This window comes from Suricata suricatta, chromosome X, assembly GCF_006229205.1.
Source record: "Suricata suricatta isolate VVHF042 chromosome X, meerkat_22Aug2017_6uvM2_HiC, whole genome shotgun sequence".
Taxonomy (NCBI): domain Eukaryota; kingdom Metazoa; phylum Chordata; class Mammalia; order Carnivora; family Herpestidae; genus Suricata; species Suricata suricatta.
In genome coordinates, this window is record NC_043717.1 from 43,352,185 (window position 1) to 43,371,947 (window position 19,763).

Below are 19,763 nucleotides of genomic sequence, written 5' to 3' on the forward strand. Positions count from 1 at the left end.
TTAAAGTTATGCTTGGTCTCTAATTTGCTTGGCTGACACTATTCTTCCTGTAACAGGTAAGTTAACCTAATGATGATTCAATGATCAAATTCCTGAGATAGCACTCAACAAGGTTTCTAACTCAACTCTTTGGATTTAGCTAACAAATTTAAAACACCTATCATGACACAGCATAATAAGGATATAAGATCAAAGATGTAGACAAGAACACTTTACCGCCAGGCTGGTAAATGGGAAAAACAATACTATGGACTGAAGGTTTGTGTCCCCTCAAAATTTGTATGTTGAAATCCTTATGTCCAATGTGATGGTATTAGTAGTTAAGGCCTTTGGGAAGTTCTTACATCTTCAGGGAGAACCCTGATGAATGGGACTACTGTCCACGAATGGGACTAAGCATAAAAGAGGCTCTAGTCTTTTCCACCATGTGAAGATAAAACTATTAAAAGTCTGCAAGCCAGAAAAGGACCCTCACTCAACCATGCCAGCACCATAGTCTCAGACTTCCAGCTTCCAGAACTATGAACAATACAATTCTGCTGTTTATAAGAATCCAGTTTGTGCTATTTTGTTATAGCAGCCTGAATGCACTAAGACAGATAAGGAACCCTCTGAACTCTTTACTAATAAATAGCCTTCTATTCTTGACCAAAGCAGTCCTCCAGGATCACTGAACTTAGTTTTTCTGTTAGAAAAGACAAGAGACACAATAAAAAGATGACCATCCCCTTACCTGTTTGGGGTACACAGGGAGAGGAGGACAGTGCTTTCCCATACCAGGGAGCAATATAACTGGCTCAGCTTGCTCAGAACACTCAGACCCAACTGGGAACCCCACTGATTTACGGAGATGGAACGAATTTCACTCTGCAATCAAAGTAAACAGAAGCTGATCTTTGGGATGCCCTCCTCAACATTTACAGTCGGTATTTAACATCCCTACTCATTGCTTTTTGTGAAGTGAAAGACAACAGTGATGGGCAACTTTTAAAACAAACAGTTCTGTAGATTCATCGACAACCTTCTAATTTTTTTTGGTGGTAGGGAGTTTGTTATTTTCCTCTTCTTTCTTAACTTCAACAAATGCCTGGATTCAATTCTTTGAAGTGAAAATTTCACCTTAATTTTACTTCATTTAATAAAAAGTCATGAAAATAAATCCCTAAGCTTTGTAATGTAATTGAATTGTTTTCTAAATAGTTTTTATCTGTGCTTTTCATTTAATTTGATCCAAAGAATACACTCCTGCTCAACAGCATAAAACAGGGGTGCTGAAACATTATACCATTAACCTTTAGAACTGATTACTTGAGAACAAAAGGCTGTAAAACTGAGCACACAATAAAAGAACACTGTTTCTGGAACCATAAGAGGAGACTCACATAGATGGCAGGCATAGGGTTTGATATTTAAGTAATCTTTATTCATCTGTTAATTACCACTGAATTAAATGTTCTATGGCCAAATTTCCTTCTTACCATCCCATTATTAGGCCTACACACATTTGTAAAAAGAGTAGGAAATAGTAAGGCCAGATGAGCACCCAACTGAGGCTTGCCTAGTAAAAGAGAGGACTACAAATCTCAGTTGGCCTATATGGCTGTCCATTTATACCAACCTCTTTCCCTCTCAAGAAAGTCCAATTCACAAAACAAATTATATGGTAACCAAAATTCTAATGAGAAAAAAAAGGGAAAGTGAAATTAGACAGCAACCTGAAACATAAACCTGTATTGCTCACTGAAAAAAAATCTCCTCTTTAAGCAGCTAGCCCTGGTAGAACAGCTTCTAAACACAGTTAAGACACCAGTATATGCCCTAGGTATTTTACCAGCTTTAAACCAACTTGCTCACCCCTAATTCTTACCTGTCCAACTCTGCAAGTATGAACAAACATCATGATGTAGGCATGGGCAGCAGTAAGTGCATGCAGTAGAGGTGTGGCCTGAGCTGAGAGGGTAGCATCAGCAACATTGCCGGCACAAGCCAATTCTCGCAACAACACTGAGCCCCCAGGGGATTCAATTGGGCGGTGTAACGGCTCCAAGGATGAAAGGATGGAGTCCAATTGAAGGAGACCCTCCTGAAGAACTTTGGGTTCATGTGACAGTGTCTGAAACAAGAATAATTAAAGCATTAATGTACAATGAATTCCATATCCATGTCTTTAATAGTCACAATGGAAGATGTACAAGACAAGTCTCACAAATTTCAAACCTGGCCATGATCTCCCATCTGGTAAATGGTAGAGCCAAAGTCTGAATACAGGTAGGACATACCTAAATGCTTCCTTCTAGAGCAACATTTTACTTCTCTCAAATGAGAGGTTTTCAAATGTGATAAACAATCCTATTTAAAAGCCTGTGATTGCCAAACTGAAATACTGTTAGAGGAAGGACTCCATATTGTGTGATTAATGGCAAATTTTTCTCAATAGGGAGCAATATTAAGCAAGGTTCCAAAGCATGGAAGTGAACCAGCATTACAACTGTTCTCTTCCTAAAATAAGAGATGATTCTACAATAGGTATTAGCTAGGCAATTTCCCTTTTTATGAGACAACTCAAGACTATATGGCCCTTGTAATTTGCTTTTTGAATCTACAGAAAAATCTGACAATAAAACACTATCACTTGCCATTCCAAAGGAGGACTTAGGTGTCTTTCCTATGGCTCTAAATAAACCTATCAATTCTCACAAGGTATCTTAGACATAGGATAAAGATGAAGCACAGTCCCCTTTCCTCTCTCTTATGAATAGCACTTCATTAAATATTACAAAGAGTAAAGCTAAATAAAACATGAAATAGAGTTATGTCACAGTTATGGATCCTTCCAAGTCCATAAACAACTGGATTACTGATTTTTAGCAGCATTACTTACCACTGTACAACCCAGCTAACAAAGGAGCTTCATAGATTTAATGCAGTCCCTATGAAAAGGTCAATGGCTTTCGTGGGCAAAGAAATAGAAATATCTCTCTTAAAATCTGTAAGAAGAATCACAAGGGACTCCAAATAGAACTATCTTGAAAAAGAACAAAGTTGGAGGTCTTAAATGTCTTATTTTCCAAATTTATCACAGAGCTACAGTAATAAAAAATGTGGTATTTGGCAGAAAGACAGACATTAAGACCAAGAGAATAAAGCCATAAATAAATCCTGCATCTATGATCAAATGATTTCTGTTAAGGGTGTTAAGACAAAGGTACAATAGAGAAAGAAAGACTTTTCAACAAATAGTGGTGGGGAAACTGGATATCCACATGCAAAAGAATGAAGTTGGGCCTTACCTTATACCATATGAAAAAATTACTTAAAAGAGATCTAAGACCAAAAAAATCACTCAAAAATATAAAAACACCTAGAAGGAGACATAGGGTAAAAGCTGTATGACACTGGATTTGGCAATGATTTTTTTTAGATTTAGCACCAAAAGCACAGCAACGGCAGTAATAAAAAGATAAAATGGATTTTATCAGAATTGAAAGCTTTTGTGCATCAAAAGACACTATTAACAGAGGTAAAAGGCAACCCATAGAGTGGAAGAAAATAATGCAAATTATTTATCTGATAAGGAATTAATAACCAGAATATATAAAGAACTCCTACAACTCAACAACAAAAAACCCCACTAAAAATGGGCACAAGGCTTCAATAGACATCTCTCAAAAGATACACAAATAGCCAATAAGCACATAAAAAGATGTTCAATATCATTAATCATTAGAAAGATGCACACTGAAACCATGAGGTTGCATTTCACACCTATTAGGTTGGATACTATCAAGTGGGAAAAAAAAAAAGAAAATAACAAGTGTTGGTGAGGATGCAGAGAAATTGGAACCGCTGGTGCATTGCTGGTTGGAATGTTAATGTACTTAACACTACCTAAAGATACAGTTAAAAATGGGTAAAGTGGCAAATATCATGTACTGTGTATTTTACCACTATTTTAAAATAAATAAAGAACTTACTTTCTTGGCAAAACTTGAATAATCTTGACAAAGAAAAAAAAAACTACATTAACTAAAGAAGTCCAGATTGTGTTAAAAAGCATCCAGAAGGATGACATAATAAAACCCAGCATCAAAGCTTTCTTGAAGATATACTTTCCCTTCCAATAAACTCAAATGTTAGAACTATGTACCAAACCTAGGAACAATGAACAACTTTAACTTTTCAATGAGAAATGATGTGGAGCACCTGGGTGGCTCAGTCAGTTAAGCATTCGGCTTCGGCTCAGGTCATGAGCTCATGGTTCCTGGGTTTGACCTCCCCATCAGGCTCTGTGCTGACAGCTAACTCAGAGCATGAAGCCTGCTTCAGATTCTGTGTCTCCCTCTCTCTGTGACCCTCCCCTGCTCACACACATTCTCTCTCTCAAAAATAAATAAAAAACCAAAAAATTTTTAATAATAAAAAAAGAGAAATGATGTGACACACTTTATTAGGCACAAAGTTCACTTGTAGTACATAACCACAAATTTCTTCATTATTTTTTGGTTGAAGGTAAAGGCAGACCATGATAAAAACATGTTTACAGAAGTATTATAAAATTGGTTTCTAAAAAGAAATGAAAATATTTAGCCAGATGCTCTTACCAATATGGATTTGCAGACACCTGCAACAGCCTGACAGGCTGCAGATGTGGGAAAATCAATGGGCAGATTGGGAAGACCCAAAATGGTGACCAAAGGCAAGAGCCCTTTCTGATTCACAAATTCCTGGCAGTGGTCATCTGTTGTATTGTTGCTCAGAATAGATTCCACAAATTTCATCTAGGTAATGAAAATTAAAAAAAAAAAGTTAGAGCCTAACACCTGGAACTAAAAGGCCAGCTTGGACAAAGGACAGGGGTAGCTTTGTACTCATGAAATCAGTATTTTCTAGAATACCAAAACCTCAGGTGAATAGGTATAGAGATATGATATGGACCCTAAACATCTGCCCCCAAAGCCACAAAAAAATCCCCCAAAACCAAATACCACAAATAGGAATAATTACTTCTCCCCAATCTACCTTTATGGCCACACCTAAAGTTATATAATTTGAGAGCACAGAGAGGATAAATGAATCAGTGGTAAAATCAAATCTAATTCTCTTAATTTGCTCCTTGCATGATAGTGTGTTACCTCTCCCCTGAAAGGAAAAATGGATTACTTTCCCTCAATGTTCTTATAATACAAATGAAAACTAGAACTCTGGAAGAGTGATTAGGAACAAACAAAGCATTTTTTAAGTGTAAGAAAGTAAAATGTGGGCAACAAATGGGCACAAAAGACACTGTCTCTGGAAGTCTTAGAAAAGCTTAATGAGATAGAGCAGTCACTAAGTGGGCTTCCCCTTATACAGAAATAATTCTGGGAAAATTCAAACTCTTCACTTTTCTCCTGTGACACACAGGAAGTTAAAAAAGAAGGCCACACATTACTATTTTTTTAATATAAAAGAGAAATTAATAGGAAATCTAGCAAATAATGGTAAAAATATATGTTGGACATAGTCTCAGAACATTAATACTTGACTGGCCTAATAAATCCCACTTTTCTGTTTGGATTCCAAATGGGGATACTAGCAATGAACAGAAAATTGGGAGTATCTAAAAAAAGGGGAAGGGTGTTGTCCATTTTTGGCAAACCAGTCTCCCAGAACAAGGTTTGCACATCTTTGCCCACCACTTTGCACTGTAAGGTCTCCAGTGAAAATAACTGCAAAAATCACTGGACTATTTCATAATCCTACACATTTTCCAGAATAACATACACCTTTACTCAGTTTGCCCTACCATGAATCTTACCACATTAAGGATGTAATCCATGAGGGGAATAGGAATACGTTCTTCTGTACCAACAACCCTGTTAAGGGAGAAAAGAGTGAGTTACACAAATTCACAATGCCAGTACAAGAAAACAAAGGAAAGGGAAACAGCATGAAATTCTAGGTCCTTTCTCTAAGTTAGTCTTTAGTACAGCAAAATGGGAAAAAAAAGAACTGAAATCAAATCTGAAGCTAGCTTCTCTAGCCTGACTAGACTGAAAGCACAAAAGGAAAACCCAGGTCTTCACAAACTCAGCATTTGCACATATCTCAAAAGAAAGTATCCTATCTTAGGCAAACTATCATAGGAGGAATCCATAAATATGAAAATAAGCAAGTTCGATTGAGACTACCGAAACATTTGCTTGAAGATAGGAGCTAGGCAAAGAAACAAATACAATTAACATCTTACTATGTTCTTGCATTAGGTTTAAAGTTATAACAGACAGCAGGAAATGGAATTTAATTTTGTTCAAAATTTCATCCTTATAGTGACAAACCATTCAGAACAAAGTTTATCAAAGATGAAGCCAATACCCAGGCCCCCCTTCCCTAACAATTTATACTTGTATTACAACAGTCCCTGAACTATCCAGAAACTGTGATCAGGTCTTTTGCTTCAAATACTTTAATGCGGCACCACAGACAAGAAGGCTGTAATAATGCTTAGCTGCAGAAAATAAAGCCTTTAGCTCAACCTTGGCTTTTGCAAGTAACAGAAGGGGAAAACCCACAAAATACATTAAAATAAAACAAAATCTACCTCAAAGATAAGCCCTAGGAAGGGTTAAAACTTAAATCTAATAAGGAGCATTCTGGATATAGGCCCTTGAAGACATTTGGTAAAGGGCAGAAATAAAAGAAGGGAAAGGTAGGGGGAGAAAGAGGGCAGGAAAGCTAGCAAGAAGTTAAGAGTCCGTAAGATGTAAATGAAGATTTGCCAGACATCAAAATGTAGATTAGACAGTGGCTTCAGTGATGAAATACCCAGAACTAGGGTTTGGCAAGGATATTGTGAACACTCTCAGTGAAGAATACATGGAAGAACTCACTACAAAAGGAGGGCCTATGAGCCAGGAGTGAAATGATTCTGCAGGAGGACTGCAACTTTCCTCAACCATAAAGTTCCTCCTCAGAACCACTGCAGCAATCCTTACTTATAGCAATCATCCACACCAGCTTGACTATACCTCCTGAGAAAGAACCTAGATTTCCATCTCTATAGCTAAGGCATGCAGGTGTAGCTCTAGCCCAAATGAAACACCCGTCCCTTTGTAAAAACCAAAGGTAATGGCAAAGAGCCAAAGTAATATTAAGAAATAGAGCCCAGGTACTTCCTTCATTTGCTAGATAGAAGTCAGGATGGAGAACAAGAGAGAAAACAAACCAATAGTGGTTATTAACCCACATCTAGGAACTGGTTCAGTAACCACTTTTTTCACTATCCTCATCTTTTGGCTTCCAGGCTCAGAACATCATGTAGGAATAGTTAACACGATCAACTCCCCTTTGGAGGTAAAAGGAAAAGCTCCTTTAAGAATGAGACATTTGGGGTGCCTTGGTGGCTGGGTCGGTTAAGCATCCAACTTCGGCTCAGGTCATGATCTCACAGTTCGTGGGTTCGAGTCCCGCATTGGGCTCTGTGCTGACAGCTCAGAGCCTGGAGCCTGTCTTCGGATTCTGTGTCTCCCTCTCTCTCTGACCCTCCCCTGCTCACACTGTCTCTCTCTCAAATAAGAACATTAAAAAAAAAAAAAAGAATGAGATATTTGAGCTGGCTTTGCAGGAGTTTGGTAGATAGAAAAGGATAACCTGCAGATAGGGAAAGATATGGATATAACACAGTGTCACATATCCCAAGAAAAGCACAAAGTGAAAAAATATTAGGCCATGAAAAAAATGTCAATTTACTATGACAGCTTGAAATTTGGGCATGTTAGATCTAAGGTGTAAGATGTCCAGGTAGAGAAAAAGTTATATGCAAATGAACATGCCCAGCTTCACTCAAAACCACCCTCCCACCTCTCAGGTTTAAGAAATCCTTCCTTTGTTTTATAGCCAGGAAAGGAGATCCTATCCCAGTAGGGTGGCTGACAATCAAGGGTGTGGCAAGGAAGCACTGATCCTCTGTATGTAAAGTCTTGCTTTCTTTCAGAAAGAGAACATTTTAATCAAAATAGAAGATGCTGTTAGAATGAATGTAGAGTTGCCTTCTCAGACAAGGGTAAGACATCTATCTGCTCAACAAAGCAATATATAGTACTTAGTCCTTAATGCCTCTCCTCAAAAAGAAAAGAAAAACTCATACCAACAGACTTATTACTTCCTTGAGTTGTAAGAGGGCACCGGTTTTGTTTTGGAGTCTAGGCCTTCACTCCTTCTATCAACTCGAGCATAATTATTTCTGAAGTTCCAAGCCATCCTTCAAGATTAGCCTAAACCCATTCATATCCACACCTTAAACATTCCTGCTTTTCTCAGAACTACTTATTTATAAACCAAAAGAGTACTTATTAAATGAATAAATGCATGAGAGCCAGAAGGATCACACCCTTAAGAGTTATACCTACAACAGTTACATTTCCCTCCTTGCATGTGAACAATATTCAAACAGCCTGGTGGACACTACCATCCAGCAAGTCTTTAAGCCCAACCCATCCCCATTTCACCATCTAGGTAGTCAATTTTAATATAAAACAAACCTTAAATAGAAATAAGAAGGAAAATCTACTGTGCCCGGTTACAATCATACAGTACATTCCAAAGACTTCTCATTTATCTGGAATGAACAGATAGTAATCAAAAAAAAAACAAAGACCAACCAACAACAAACCCCTTTAATTCCTAACAGATGGGCTTCAAAAGTTAAATGTTTCATATGTACTCAATTATGCAAACAATCAACCAATGATACAAATACTAAATCAACAATGGGAACCTAAGTCCTGTGAGAAAAGCCCATCAACTTGATATAGTGAACTGATTCAATTTCATGGACTCTTTAGGAAGGACACCTTGCTAAGGCAACCAATACAATTAAATATGAAAGGATAAATGATAAACAATGGTCAAAAGAAAGAAAAAGTAGACTCTTAGAGCTGAAAGAAGCTTATAATAATCTAATCCAACTCCCTTGCTTTTATGAATGAAAATGACATGCCAGAGGTCACAAAGCTAGGGAACCTGTCTTGCAAACACTTACTGCTGATTAGGCTCAGTTTCATTCTGTTGGGCAGAATTAAAGCTCTGCATGGCCTGTACTTCTTCTTCCTCCTCATCCTCACTAGAGGCCTCTTCTGCAGCATGATTAGACCGTGGAGGAGGAGCAGTGGCAGTGCCATCTGCTTTCTGGATTGATGGCTTCTGACAGATGTATTTAGGGTCTCTTCCAAGATTACAAATTTCTTCAAGTAACTGAAAGACACAGGAAAGAAATATGATTATTTATTAGTAAACAAGAAATGGGACAACTAACATTTCTGGAGCATTTTCTATGCGTTATACACAGAAGTGCTGACACAAAACACTTTATCTTGACATATGTATGTAACATACATCACTCCTGGAATATAGTCATCAATCTTATTTTATAAGCAAGGTAACTGAAGTTCCGTGAAGTTAAATTACTAGTTCAGGGTCACACAGCTGTTAAGTGACTGACTAACCTGATTCCATGTCCTAATTCATAAGCACCAGAAATATACTATACTATAACTGGCAGGGCTACTAAATGTGAAAAAAAACCACCAAGATACAACGATTAGAAAAATACGCTTTTAAAAATAGAAGCTAAATCCTGGTAACTTGTTAATATCCTAAAGAAGAACACAATACTTAAGTGAATTTCTGGGGGAGGGAGGGGGCACAAGGACCAACGCAAGGATATGGAGAAAATAAGGTAGACATAATCATCTTCTAGGCATAGCCCAAGATTCCAAGTGACCTCCAGTAGGCCAATCTTTTGCTTAAAAACTCCTCCTTAACTGCTCTCTCATGCTCATGGTCAGACTTATCACTTCCTACCTTGATGATTGCAGTCGTTGCATCTGTTTTGAGGGTAGGCTGATGTCTCATGAGCTCATCAACAGCACTCCCCAGGTTAGATGCAGTATCCCCTTAAAGCAAAAAATGAACTGTGAGAAAGACTGAAGAAAATAGAACTCAAGCTATTTTCTCTGCCAATATGAGGAGGAAAGATGAAACTGAGCTGGTTGTTGTGATTTTCTAATGCCATGCTTTCTCAAATGAATTCACACCAATCACTGGGAGCAAATCACTGGCGAGGAAGAAAGAACTTTATCAGTCTAGTGAAAACATTAAAAAATTTTTTTTAAGTTTAATTATTTTGAAAGAGAGAGAGCGAGTAGGAGCGAGTACATAAGTGGGGGAGGGACAGAGAGAAGTAGAGACAGAATCCCAAAGAGGCTCCACACCATCAGCGCAGAGCCCAATCTGGGGCTAAAACCCACAAACCATGAGATCATACATAACCTGAGCCAAGATCAAGAGTGGGACGCCCAAACGACTGTGCTACCCAGGCGCCCCTAGTGAAAACAGTTAAAAATAACCACATATTCTACATTCTACTCCAGCACTCTCTAATGCCAAGGTCTGAATGAGTATGGGGGGGGCATGGAAGAGGGAGAGGGAGGAAGGAGGGGAGAGAGAGGAGCATAAAACCATTAACATTAACATACTAGATGCCCCAATAAACAAGGATAATGGCTAGAAAGCTACAATGGTGGCTGAAAGCACAAAGCACTTGTGAAAACTAGATTTCTTCTGGAGCCCTACCTTCTCACTATTTCATAATAATCTGGCCTCAAATATGCTGAGAAAGAAATCGATTAATTTCTTAATATCTTAGGGACTTGAACATTTGAATAGAAGATCACAAATAGAAGATCATAAAGAGCAACACCTTGGGATTTTATCTCTCTGTTGACACAGACTAGTTGGCAGGCCTGGAAACCTACTGCTAATTTGAGGAACACCACTCCTGGGCTGCTGACATCTAAAAGGTCACTGGGAAAGAGTCCTCAGTCTCTCTCAGGCAATGGCCACTGAGGTGTCACAGTGACAGAATGATGACAGGTGGAAATGGACTCCCAAGGAGATCTTCTTCCCCTTTTGGTGCCTCTGTCAAACCCCATGCCCTAGGTAACCTCATTCCCAAGATCTCCACTGGGTAATTCCTGCTTCCCCAGGTTCTTCCACTGTGGTAGAGGCTCAATATAGGCTCCGCCACCTGGGAGCCCACATGGGAATCTGGGACTGCTCCTCTTGCCCTGACCCAAGAGGAGGGGGCATAGCCTTTGCAAGACACTCTGCTACAGTTCAGATTCGGACCAGCCCAAACACCGCAGCCAACTGGAGCAGGAGGGCATGGCCTGGAGGTACCACCCAGGCTCTGGAGCCATTCAGAGCACCTGGAGACATGATCTGGTTCCCATGGTGGCCTAAGAAGGAAAAAGTTCCCAATGGCCAAAGTTTGGTTTTCCCAACATTGTCCAAATTCGGAATTAAACTTTGAATTTAAACCCCACACACACTAAACTGCTGAGAAACATGAAAATACAATAAGGTTGAGTTATTCTTTTCTACCTGCAATACAACGTATATAGTGATATAGTGATAATTCCCATTAAGCTTAGCACATCTAGACAGAGAAATTATGTGAGCTCAAGAAAGTGCTTCCTCGCCAATTGGTAGCTTGAAAATCATCTAAAATCTTGGCACCAATTATTGTAAGATAAATTCTGGTGACTTACCAAGAGGATCAGAACTCCTCCTCCTTCGCATGGCTGGGAGGTAATCTGGAGATAGAAGAACTTTGAAAAGACGTTCAAAAGGCTGACACTGTACAAATGACTGAAGACCTCGGGCATTCAAGCAGAGTGCACTAAATACATTTGGGAGGGAGCCAAGGACTTCACGGGTAGCAGGAACCTAGACAGAAGATAAAGTTAGTTTGAAGACATCTAAAAGAATTCAGGTATAGATGCCAGGAAACTTTGACCAGGGTACTGCACAGAAACAGTAGGGTGTATGTCCCTGTATCCCCCTCTTTGGAGAAAGGTACATACAAAGCAATCATTACATAGAAGCAGAAAAGGACTCACATCTTTGATAAGCAATGCATGAAGCATGACATCTGTTAATCCATTGTCCTGCAGTGAGGAAAGCAGTGATGGTTCTTGAAATACAAACACAGTCACCACTTCAGTAGCTAAAAAAGAAGAGAAATATGAGAAACTGGGAGATCTGTACAGGTATTAACAACAAAACTCCAAAGGCTTAAAAAACCATACTCAATGTACAACAACTGAAATGCCTCCAAAATGAAACTACCTAACACTGCTCATCAGAAGATCAGTATTAAGAATCTGGTGACAGAAGATTTTTATGGGCAATGTACAGGCATAAAGATAATTAAAAATACCATACTGAATTCTGAAAAATATACCAAGAGAGTAGACTTCAGATGCTCTTATCACATTAAAAAAAAATGGTTAACTATGTGGATGATTTGGTTAATTAGCTTGATTACAGAAATCATTTCACTACCAGATCATGTTCTTCATCTTAAAACTATATAGTTTTATTAATATATAAGTGAAAAACAAAAATATTAAATTGAGCATATTTTTATAACAATGAGGTTATAATGCTATATAACCTATTTCTATTAAATTAGAATATGTACCATACATACGGCTTTATCGTTCCCTGTCACTCTAGTTCATTCAATTTGACTGGCTGCATACCATTCCACTAAATACACGAACCTCTGTGGATATAAACTAGTCCACAACTGTGAGAACTGATAAACCTAAAAGCATATCCTTTTTTGTTTGCTTAAGCAGAAAAAAATATCTAACTTGGGGGGGAGGGGTTTGCTGGGTTGAGGTGAATGTAAACATAACTGATAGAATAGATAAAATGTCTTCTAAGGAGCCTTTCAGTAATTTAAAAATACCATTAGCATTATTAAAAGTTCATAGGTATTAATCTGACCAATTTTGGACAATATATTTAAAATGTGCTGTCGGGGCACCTGGGTGGCTCGGTCAGTTAAGTGTCCGACTGGCTCAGGTCATGATCTCATGGTTCGTGAGATTGAGCCCTGCATCGGGTTCTCTGCCATCAGCACAGGACCCACTTTGGACCCTGTCCTCCCTCCTCTGTCCCTCCTCTACTTGGTTTCATCTTAAAATAAGTAAACAAACGTTAAGAAATGTGCTATAAAGACTACTATCAATGCTCAAGAGGAAATTAATGTATTCATTAAAAGGTAACCAAAAGTGAAGCTAGAAATAAGAGAAAAACATAAAATCTACTGAAACTGCAAGAAAATAGCATGAATAAAAACTAGCCCTCTGAAAAGACTGAAAAAGCTTAGAGACTTACTAGAAATCTAAGAAAAGCAAGCAATATGTTAGCAATGAAAACAAAGGAAATCTAACTGGGTTCAGAATAAAATTCTTTTACAAACTGTATGTCAATAACGAGTGAAATGCAATGCTTTCTTTTGTAAGAAAATGTTATAAAAATTGATTCTAAAGAATGATTGCAAAGCAGACTAGACCAACAACCATAAACATTTTTTTAAAGTAAAAATACCACCTAACAGAAAAGCACCAAACCAGCTGTTTAAATGGGAGTTTTATGAAACCTTCTAAGAGCAATTAACGCATGGCTTGCCAGCTCATTTAATGAGATTTAAAACTTTTGATTTGAAAATCTGATAAAGAGGTACACATCCATACAATATTAATAAACCTTGTGTAAAACAAACTTGTAATGCTGATACCTGAGACCTAAAAGATACCAAGGGATTTTCTCAGTTTAAGATGGTGAATAGGGCACCTTTCATCTATTAATTCCAAATGTCACTGAAATGACAAATATATGACAGTTACTGGGGACCAACAGCGATCAATGGACTTTGGGATTTCTGATGAGCTATAAACTTATGGAAAATTTAAGTCCTTTTGTGTGTTCCTACTGGTATATAATATACCCTTATGTAGACCTTTTCTTTTTCTTTTTCACAAATGTTTGAATTTGAAGCAGTCACTATAAATGAGTATTCATAAACTAAAATTAGTGTTCTACTAGAGGTTACTAAGACCTCAAATCGTTATTTTACAGAGGTCTCACTAAAATGCTAGGTCATAATGCTACTGTGAAATTCGACACTTAAAACCCTCTCTTAAAATTAAAAGATGACCAGGTCTCTCCGCCTACTCGAGCCTCTGCTGCCTAAGCTTCCCAAGAGAGCCCTGTAGCCTCCAGAGCAACGCCCGTGGTGGGGCAGGAGCCAGATAGTCAGAGGAGCCCGGCAGCGCCAGCAGCCCAGGAGTCCCCTGGCCCCAAGACTGACTGGCATGGTGGAGAAACCACTTTGAAAACAGTAAAGCAGAGAGAGAGACAGAGAACGAGCATGTGTGAGCGAGCAAACACGAATGAGCTGAGGAAGTGCAAAGAGAGGAGAACAGAGGCTACAGAGCAGAGTCTACGTGTACAACAGAGACCCTGACAAGGTGCTTGAACCCACGAACTATGAGATCACAACTGGAGCAGTAATCGGATGCTTAACCGACAGAGCCACCAAGCTTGATTTTAAAATATGGCATTTGTGATGAGAGGCGGCGAGATAGCAGAGAAACAGGGAGCTCCCTACTTTCGCACCTGCATCTCTCAAACAAAGAAGGGCCAAATCCAAAGGACACTGAACTGCAAGAGACTGGGGAGGAAAAGAGACAGAGTCCACTAATAAGGCAGCCTCACTGGGCTACCTCAAGAAGCAAGCCAAAGTACACATGGTGGAGAGTCCAAATGTCACTATTAGTAGGGAAATAAAGAGAGAACAAGACAGACCACGGGACACCACTAAAAGAACACTTCCTGAACGGACAGGCCCTGAACAGTCAATGGATAGTCAATGAGACTCCTTTAATATAGCAATCCTCACAGGAAGTCCTAAGAGGAAAGAACACTGCATTCCATGCATATTTCAAGAAACCAGGAAAAGTGCAAATACAAAATCTAAGAACACCTAAAGGAACTAGAAGTAGACCAGCAAGGGCACCCCAAACCAAGCACAAGAAAGGAAATAATAAAGATCAGGGCAGAAATAAACAATATAGAATAAGAAAAAAAAAGACAGTAGAACATATCAATGAAATCTAGAGTTGGTTTTGTGAAAAAATAAATAAGACTGATAGATGTCTAGGCAGGCTTCTCAAAAAGAAAAGAAAGAGCACCTAAATAGACAAAATCACAAATGAAAATGAATCTATTACAACCAATCCCTCAGAAATACAAGAAATTATCAGGGAATACTATGAAAAATTATATGCCAACAAACTGGACAACCTAGAAGAAATGCACAAATTCCTAAACACAGATGCACTACCAAAATTCAAATGGGAAGCGACAGAAAATCTGAACAGACCCATAACCAGTGAAGAAATTAAATCAGTTATCAAAAACCTCCCAAGGAATAAGAGCCCAGGGTCAGATGGCTGGAAGGGGAATTCTACCAGACATTTAAAGCAGAGTTGATACACACTCTTCTCAAGCTTTTCCAAAAAAAGAGAAATAGAAGGAAAACTTCCAAACTCATTCTATGAAGCCAACATCACTTTGATTCCGGAACCAGACAGAGACCAGCAAAAAAAAAGAACTAGAGGCCAATATCCTTGATGAATATTGATGCAAAAATCCTCAACAAGATACTAGCAAATCGAATTCAACAGCATATAAAAGAATTATCTACCATGATCAAGTGGGATTCATCCCTGGGTTAGAGGACAGGTTCAATATTCACAAATCCATCAATGTGATACATCACGTTAACAAAAGATAAAAACCATATGATCCTTTCGATAGATGCAGAAAAAGCATTTGACAAAATACAGCATCCTTTCTTAATAAAGACCCTCAAGAAAGTCAGGATAGAAGGAACTTATTTAAACATCATAAAAGCCATTTATGAGCCCACAGCCCATATCAGCCTCAATGGGGAAAAACTGAGAGCTTTCTCCTGGAGATCAGGAACATGACAGGGATATCCACTCTCACCACTATGTTTAACATAATGCTCAAAATAGTAGCATCACAATCAGACTACATAAGGAAATAAAAGGCATCAGAATCGGTAAAGAAGAAGTCAACTTATACTCTTCGCAGATGACAGGATACTCTACATGGAAAACCAACAGACTTCACCAGAAGCCTATAGAACTGATCCATGAATTCAGCAACGTAGCAGGGTACAAAATCAATTTAAAAAACTTGATTGCATTTTTATACACCAAAAATGAAGCAACAGAAAGAGAAATCAAGAAACTGACCCCATTCACGATTGCATGAAAACACATAAAATACCTAGGAATAAACCTAACCAAAGATGAAAAAGACCCGTGCGATGAAAACTATAGAAAACTTATGAAAGAAATTGAAGACGACACCAAGAAATGGAAAAACATTCCATGCTCATGGATCAGAAGAATAAACATTGTTAAAATGTCATTATTACCTAAAGCAATCTACACATTCAATGCAATCCCAATCAAAATGGCACCAGCATTCTTCACAAAGCTAGAACAAATATCAAAAAATTCATATGGAACTACAAGAAAGCCCGAATAGTCAAAGTAATATTGAAGAAGAGAACCAACACGGGAGGCATCACAATCCCAGACTTTAGCCTCTACTACAAAGCTGTCATCATCAAGACAGTATGGTATTGGCACAAAAACAGACACATAGACCAATGGAATAGAATAGGGAGTCCAGAACTGGACCCACAAGTGTTTGGCCAATTAATCTTTGACAAAGCAGGAAGAGTATCCAATGGAAAAAAGACTCTTTAACAGGTGATGCTGGGAGAACTGGACAGCAACATGTAGAAGAATGAAACCAGATCACTTTCTTACACCATACACAAAAAGAAACTCAAAATGGATGAAGGACCTGAATGTGAGACAGGAAACCATCAAAACCCTCGAGAAGAAAGCAGGAAACAACCTCCTTGACCTCAACCGCAGCAATTTCCTACTCGACACATCCCCAAAGGCAAGGGAAACAAGAGCATAAATGCACTACTGGGACCTCATCAAGATAAAAAGCTTCTGCACTGCAAAGGAAAGAATCAAGAAAACTAATAGGCAACCAATGGAATGGGAAAAGATAGTTGCAAATGACCTATCCAATAAAGGGCTAGCATCCAAAATCTACAAAGAACTCACCAAACGCCACACCCAAAACACGAATAATCAATCCAGTGAAGAAATGGGCAGAAGACAAGAACAGACACTTCTCCAAAGGCAACTTCCAGACGGCTAACAGACACATGAAATGATGTTCAACATCACTCATAATCAGGGAAATACACTTCAAAACCACACTGAGATACGACCTCATGCTGGTCAGAGTGGCTAAAATGAACAAATCAAGAGACTATAGATGCTGGCGAGGGTGTGGAGAGACGGGCACCCTCCAACCCTATTGGTGGGAATGTAAACTGGTTCAGCCCCTCTGGAAAACAGTGTGGAGGTTCCTCAAAACATTAATAGAACTCCCCTATGACCCAGCAATAGCACTGCAGAGATTTACCCAAAAGATACAGAAGTGCTGATGCATAGGGGCACATGTACCCTAATGTTCAGGGCAGCACTTTCAACAATAGCCAAATCATGGAAAGAGCTTACATGTATATCAACTGAAGAATGGATCAAGATATGGTTTATCTATATAATGGAATACTACATGGCAACGAGAAAGAATGAAATATGGCCATTTGTAGCAACATGGATGGAACTTGAGGGTGTCATGCTAAGTGAAATTAAGTCAGGCAGAGAAGGACAGATACCGTATGTTTTCACGTATAAGTGAACAGGAGAAATTTAACAGAGGATCATGGGAGAGGGGAAGGGAAAAAAAAGTTGGGGAGAGGGAGGGAGGCAAACCACGAGACTCTTGAATACTCAGAAGAAACTCAGGGGTGATGGAGGTGGGGGAGAGGAGAAAGGGGGTGAAGGGCATGGAGGAGGGCACTTGTTGGGATGAGCACTGGGTGTTATTTGGAAACCAACTTGACAAAAAACTATAAAAGAAAAAAAACAAGGCATCATCTGGGATTCCGACTTATCACCTGCAGACAGCAGACCTAATACAAAAAGCTAATAATCTACTTAAGGATATGCTCTTTTTTTTTTTTTTGCTTATATTTATGTTTTTTGTAAGTTCTTTTTTAATTAATTTTTAAAAATTCATATCCAAGTTAGTTATCATATAGTGCAACAATGATTTCAAGAGTAGAGTCCTTATCCATTTAGCCCATCCCCCCTCCCACAATGTCTCCAGTAACCCTCCGTTTGTTCTCCATATTTAAGAGTCTCTTATATTTTTGTCCCACTCCCTGTTTATATATTCTTTTTGCTTCCTTTCACTTATGTTCATCTGTTTTGTGTCTTTAAATTTTTTTAATGGTTTTTATTTATTTTTGAGAGACAGTGTGAGCAGGGGAGGGTCAGAGAGAGAGAGGGAGTCACAGAATCTGAAGCAGCCTCCAGGCTCTGAGCTAGCTGTCAGCACAGAGCCTGACACGGGGCTTGAACCCCAGAACCATGAGATCATGGATATGCTCTTTAAATAGAATCAATCTCTTGTCACTGAAAGACTTTTTAATCCTGGTGTAACCTATGTTACATTGGTGCCTGTATTGAGTGGGTAACAGAAAGGGATCCACTGAAAACTGAAGGCCTTTACCCTCTTAGACTCCTCTGTATGCCACAAAAAGGTCTTTGCTGAAGACCTTTTCCAGTACCTTTCAAAGGTTCACTAACTGGAGGTCCCTCTTGGTAGGAAATGCAGATCTTGGTGCCTGCCTGTTCCCACAACTATTAATTTTATGGTTTTTCTAAAGAGGAAAGGAAGATCTTGTGTTAGTTCCCAGTACTTACATTCTCAAACAGGATGGTAGCTCTGGATCCACTGTATTACAGAGATAATGAATGGGAATCCACTACAGAATCTGGAATAACAATGTGTGACTTCCATAATAAATGGGGACCTCCACTATAACAAGATGTATAGACCACAACCAGTCTGAAAATACTATGGAACATTTTGGTTCTGGTTGGCCTCGCAATGCCTGATTTGGCTCATCGCCTGGGTCTGGGAATCTATCATGCCAACTCAATCAATGCCAAACTCCTTGGGCTCCTTTATGCCCATGCTATGACCTCAATTGTTTGGGGGATATTCAGTCAGTCTACAGTTCCCTGTAAGAAAGTACTCTACAGCTCCTAAAGACAAAGGAATACTAATATTCAGTCACTTTTATAATTATTTCTCAAATGTAGAAAATCTTCCATCAAAGGTTTGGGGCTAGGCCAGGATTCCCATCAACCCAGCATCCTAGATGATGATTTCAGTACAACTGGTAGTCCCAGGTTCAGTGGTAACACCCCCAAATGTTAACTGCACCTGTAATGGGTGGCCACATCACTTGTCACCATTCCAAGGGCCCCATTATCAGACAGTCCCATGCTTCAATTTCCATTATTCCACCATAACTGCACCATCATTTCCCATCTTCCTCAACCTAATAGACAGTATTTATGTAATAGTAACAGAGAACGTAATCTGAGCACTAAAACTCTAGCTAAGTTAACAGCTGCCCAAGCCGAGGCAGTTATGTAAGTAACTCTTGTCCCCTTGGAGATTATCAATATTCATACTGACTACCTGCTACCCTCTCTGGTTAAGCAGTGCATAATAACCATCATGGTGCTGGCATCAGCTAAGAATAGAGCACAAGCATATATGAACATGTTAAAATGTGGCAGCACTAAGACAGGAGGTGAGAGAGAAGAAAAGGCAGTAGGGAAAGTTAAAAGGGATATAGTTGCGTTAAAAAAGTGGGGTAAAAG

At 38.9% G+C, this 19,763-nt stretch overlaps 1 protein-coding gene across 1 annotated transcript in view; it reads right to left on the reverse strand.

The window, feature by feature from the left end:
• Positions 1–19,763, reverse strand: part of HUWE1 (HECT, UBA and WWE domain containing E3 ubiquitin protein ligase 1) — a 157,292-nt gene that overhangs the window by 64,912 nt on the left and 72,617 nt on the right. The window contains exons 20-27 of the mRNA XM_029929655.1: positions 11,940–12,046; positions 11,589–11,766; positions 9,841–9,932; positions 9,020–9,231; positions 5,798–5,855; positions 4,602–4,778; positions 1,868–2,113; positions 734–867 (exon numbers count right to left, since the gene is read on the reverse strand). Coding sequence (XP_029785515.1) covers positions 734–867; positions 1,868–2,113; positions 4,602–4,778; positions 5,798–5,855; positions 9,020–9,231; positions 9,841–9,932; positions 11,589–11,766; positions 11,940–12,046 — 1,204 coding nt within the window. The remainder of the gene's footprint in view (positions 1–733; positions 868–1,867; positions 2,114–4,601; positions 4,779–5,797; positions 5,856–9,019; positions 9,232–9,840; positions 9,933–11,588; positions 11,767–11,939; positions 12,047–19,763) is intronic.